The sequence below is a fragment of the Echinops telfairi genome, unplaced genomic scaffold (assembly GCF_000313985.2).
Source record: "Echinops telfairi isolate 266 unplaced genomic scaffold, ASM31398v2 ScPeMD7_29;HRSCAF=101, whole genome shotgun sequence".
NCBI lineage: Eukaryota > Metazoa > Chordata > Mammalia > Afrosoricida > Tenrecidae > Echinops > Echinops telfairi.
The window spans coordinates 6,126,237-6,131,019 of NW_022103926.1; the positions used below are offsets into that span (position 1 = coordinate 6,126,237).

The following is a 4,783-nucleotide window of genomic DNA, read 5'->3' on the forward strand; positions in this document are numbered from 1 at the left end:
CCCCCCCCAGCTCCTAGGTACCCTACCTCTAGCTCCTCATAGCGTTGTCCCAGCAGGACCAGTTCAGGGTCGGCCCCTGGGAGGTGTTTCATCACCAGGTTGTGGCTGGAGGTGGGTTAAGGTGGATAGTAGTGGGCAGAGGAGGAGCCCTGGGTGGCGCAGTGGGTAAGCTCTGGGCTGCTAACCAAAAGGGGTGCAATTGGAACTCCACACCCCCACACCCCCCCGCTGCTCCACCAGAAAATAACTGAGGCATTCAGCTTCCTCAGTAAAAACTGATCATCTCGGAAACCCTCAAGGCAGTACTCCTTCATCCTACAGGGTGGCTATGCGTCAGAATCTACTGCATCACAGGGGGTTCAGATGGGTAGGCAGGGGCGGCTGGAAGCTCCTGGCGTTTTGCTGATGTAAACCCAAAAGCCACCTTGGATGAGTGCCTACTCTCTGCTCAGTCACCATTGACACATAAGGAAATTACAGTTTCCATTCCCACAGGAGCAGTTCCACCCTGTCCTTCTAGGGTCACGGGGAGTCAGAATTGACTCTGGCAGGGAGTTTGCTTCATCTGTCTCCATTCCTGCGCCTGTGGCAGACATCACTAGTCAGTCTCCCTTGCCTAGCCAACCCCATTCCTTTGGCAGTCACTGTGAATCAATCCCACTGTCAGATGGAAACTGTCTGCCATCCATCCCCCTGAAATCAGAGGAGAAGAGATTCCCCCAGCCCCCCTCCCGCTCTCGGTGCTCCCGGAAGAGAGAGGAAGGATACTACAATGGAATGTCCTTGGTGACAAAGGCCTTCACCTGTTGAGAAAGCAAAGCATCAGAGAGCATGACCCCAGCCGCCTCCAAGGATGGATGAAAAACTGAATCCCAGTGAGGCCACACAGTCACACAGGGGCAGGTCCTGACGCCCACCCCAGGGGTCTCCCCACTTCTGATCACAGGGGCCGTGTGGACCACCCCGCAAGAAGTTCAGAGCTCGGAAATAACCTCCCTTCAAACTCACCTCCTTCATGCGGTTCAGCTGTCATCCTCCGCAGGTCTGAAGGGGGCAAAATGGACCAGGTCAGGAGTTGCCACTTGGGCTCCAGGGAGCTCATCAACAAACTGGGCTTAATTACCCTTAGAGCTGACATTCCCAGGGTTGAAGAATCTGGAGACCATTTGAGGGTACATGGGGCATAGTGTGGCAGGTGGTAAAACAGGCCTGAGGCCATTGGGGGAAAAGAGGACCAAGACCAGAGGCCCAAAGGGGCCTTGGCTGCATTCCCTACAGACTACTGACACTGGAGTCTTCTCAGGAAGCTTGCCCTTCACCTGGGGCAGTAGAGAGCTGAGCCTGGCCTTTGGCACAGGCAGCATAGGAGCAGAGCTGAGAGGAACAGCTCAGAGCTGCCCTGAGGGGCCTCTGTTAGTGACACCCGCCATCTGGTCCCTACCCCACAGAGTTGGCCTATCCTGGCCACCTACAGGCCATCTGCTTCCTTCCCTCAACATGGGAGGTGGGAAGGTCCCTCCCTACACTCCCCACAGGAGCCGTCTGGCAACTGATCAAGACCCCAGGGCCCCACCCGTTCCAATTCTCCCACATCCTCACCGCTTGTCAGACACAAAGCTAGGACCTAGAGGGCCTGGGACGGTTCAGGTCAAACAGAAAGATGGGCTCCGCCAGAAAGGGGAGGGTTGCTGCAGCCTAAAAGCTGGCAATGAAGTCCCCACCCCCTTTTTGGCTGCAGCACGGAAGGGGGAGGCGCCCCACCCAGGCTTCCCTCCTCTTGGCCAGAAGAGGGAGACCCTCCAGGGCCCCAAGTCTTGGAACAGAAGTGGGGGAGGGATTCCGGGAAAGGGTGGAAAGGCGGAGGATAGGCAGTGGGCCCAGCGGGGGGGGGGGGGGGGGAATCTTTTAAGGGAATCATTACAGACTGAGAGATGAGTCTTTGTGTCTTGGGGCTGGCGGTCCGATCGGATATTGGGTTAGTGAAATAGTGGGGTTCCAGGCCGCAAAGCCGTGGGTGCTGGAGTGTCCTGAGGCTAGTGGGGGCCGAGCGATGGTCCAAGTGGCGATGAGGCTCAGGGGTCCAGGGAATCCTGGGGTTGGGGTAGGCGGAGCTCCCGGGGCTAAAGGGCCGCAGGGTTGTGGGCGGTGGTCCAGGGAGCTCGGAACCAGCGTTCTCACCTCTACCCGGGCCCGGGCCAGGCCGCGCAGACGGTTCCAGTCCGGCTGAAAGGTGGCGGTGGCGGCGGCGAGGCTCGCAGACGCCGCGAGAAGGAGCAGTAGCGGTGGAGGGGGCAGCGGGAGGCGCATCGGGCCGAGGTCCGCGTCCCGCAGGAGACAAATCGCCAGATGGAGGGCAGCAGCCAGGCCGCTGCGCCACGTCGGTCCAGGCGGACCTGCCCAACCCCTGCTAAGGCTCCGCCCCAGACTCCACGCCTCCAGGCTCCTGCCCCCGCCCCCCCGGACTCCCGGGAAGCGGGGGGGCCCCCGCAGGGTCGGGCTCCACCTGGCCTTGTGGCCCTCATTTTGCACATTCGGAGAGCATTCGCGTTCCCTCCGCCCAAAGAGTGGACCTTCGCACCAGAGGCGACTGGCTAGCGCCACCTGACGCTGCAGGGGGGCGCGAGCGGGCCCAGGACGGATGTCGCATTTCCCAGGCCAGACTCAGGATCTGCAGGCCGGGAAACGGAGGCCTGGGGAATCCTGGTTTGATCTTTTTACTTCTTTGGAAGAGATTCCGATTAGGGTTTGCATTCCCGAGAACACACCTTATGCTGATAAAAAAATATAAATATTATCTAGCCAGTTGAATTCGGTAGGATAAAAGGGTTCAAAAGCCAAGCACATGCTCACTGCCACCCAGGTGACGCCGACTCACAGCAACCCTATAGGACCGGAAGAGCTGCCCCTGTGAGTGTCTGAGACGGGAACTCTTAGCGAGAGTAGAAAACCCAGTCTTTCTCCGACGAAAAGGTTAGTAGACATAACGTTCTTTGTAACCGTGCCTGAAAGTGTTAATTCACCATCATTTCGTTCCTTGGCTCACAAGGCACCTGCGTTCTGTTTTGCATGTTAGGAAACACAAGTTCAACTGGTGGACCTGGGATGGCATGAAGTGCCATTGGTCTGTTCCCTGCTCATCACAACCCTGTGCACTGCAGAGCAGAACACTGCCCGACCCGCACCATCCTCACAAAGGTTCTGTTAGATCTCTCTGGAGCTAGATTTATACCTCGGTCCTTGGCTCCGCGCGAGAAAGAATTCACGCCAAAGCCTGGTTCGTGATCGAAGTGAGTTTTATGAAAGTTAGAAGAAGTTTCAGGTTTACACGGCACCCAAGGGGCTCCTCCCGGACTCGCGGCCTAGCTGGAAGCGGCTCTGCGTCCCGAAAAGCGTGCCAAAGCTCTCTGCGCCTGAGTTCTCTCTTCTCCGTTCTAAGTTCTTGTTCTCCCTCCCCTCCGGGCTTCTGCCTTTTCAAGGATTCCACAGGGAGGCGTGGTGGAAGACCCCTGGTCGACCCCATTGGCTGAATTGAATTCACCTGGCTAGGTGATCCAATTCAATTTCACGCCCACCCCTGCCTACCGGCGGGAACCCTGAACATGTGCGCTGTGCCACTCCTTTGTTCCCCTAGCTTGGCCCTCTGGGCACGCGTTAATGGACATCCCCCAGTCCTATGCTGGCCTACCTAACAGTTCTTAACGTTCGAGCCCGTTGCTGCGGCCACTGTGTCAACCCAGCTCATAAACGATCTTCCTCTTTTGCGCTGCCGCCTCCACTTTACCAAGCACTTTGTCCTTTTCCAGGGACGGATCTCTCCTGTTACCATGTCCAAAGTGGGTGAGATAAAGGCTCACCATCTTTGCCTCTCAGGAGCATCCGGGCTGTACTTCTGCCAAGACAGATTAATTTCTTCTTTGTCAGCACCATAAGGCAAATGCACCGATTCTTCCAACTTTCACACGCATATGAAGCAAGTGAAAATATCATGGCTTGGGGCAGGGGTACTTTCTCAAAGTAACATCCTTGCTTTCCAACACGCTAACGAGGGCTGGTGCAGCAGCTTGATCCAAGGTCACGCTTTGATAACTTGACGGTTGCTTTCATGGGGAGCAAGTAGACGAAACCCTTGACAACGTCAATCTGTTTCTTGTTTATCGTGATAGTTACTTACTGGCCTAGTTGTGACAACATTTTCTGAATTGAGTTATCGGCAATATTGAAGGCTGCAATCCTTGATCTTCGTCGGTGACTGCTTCAAGTCTTCTTCGCGGGTACCTGGGATTGGAACTCACAACATTCTCACCCAGAGGGCACTTGGCCTCTGCACCCCTGAGGGAGACGCAGACCATCTAACCCGGTGCTGTTTCCCTCCTGAATCTAAACTGGGACTCGGAATCCTTCTCAACACAGAACCACGTCTGCATAATGACTTTTGGAGACTGTAGGCATTTTTTTCTTTCTGGGCCCCTTCCTCCGAAAAGAAAAAAAACAATTTTTTATTCCGTTTTACAACAGCTTTGGAATAAAGATGAAAAAAAATCCAGGCTAAATGCAGTATTCCAGACAGTTCCCAGATTCCGAAGGAGACCTCTTCCTAAATCTGTCTTTAAGTGGAATTTGTATGTAAATTGGAACACTTACGTGTGGCTTATCAGTTAGTCAGATATTTGTCCTAATCTAGTATATAGTGTACCTTTCTGTGCATAAAAAAATAGCAAAGAAACACTTCTATATACATTACAGCATCTTTTTTTTCCTTTTAAAAATCATTTTATTGGGGTCT

At 54.7% G+C, this 4,783-nt stretch overlaps 1 protein-coding gene across 1 annotated transcript in view; it reads right to left on the reverse strand.

The window, feature by feature from the left end:
* SELENOM (selenoprotein M) overlaps positions 1-2,441 on the reverse strand; it is a 3,099-nt gene extending 658 nt beyond the window's left edge. The window contains exons 1-4 of the mRNA XM_013008333.2: positions 2,179-2,441; positions 1,009-1,044; positions 769-803; positions 27-105 (exon numbers count right to left, since the gene is read on the reverse strand). Of these exons, the coding sequence (XP_012863787.1) occupies positions 27-105; positions 769-803; positions 1,009-1,044; positions 2,179-2,307 (279 nt within the window). The 5' untranslated portion in view covers positions 2,308-2,441. The remainder of the gene's footprint in view (positions 1-26; positions 106-768; positions 804-1,008; positions 1,045-2,178) is intronic.
* Positions 2,442-4,783: the final 2,342 nt, after the last annotated feature.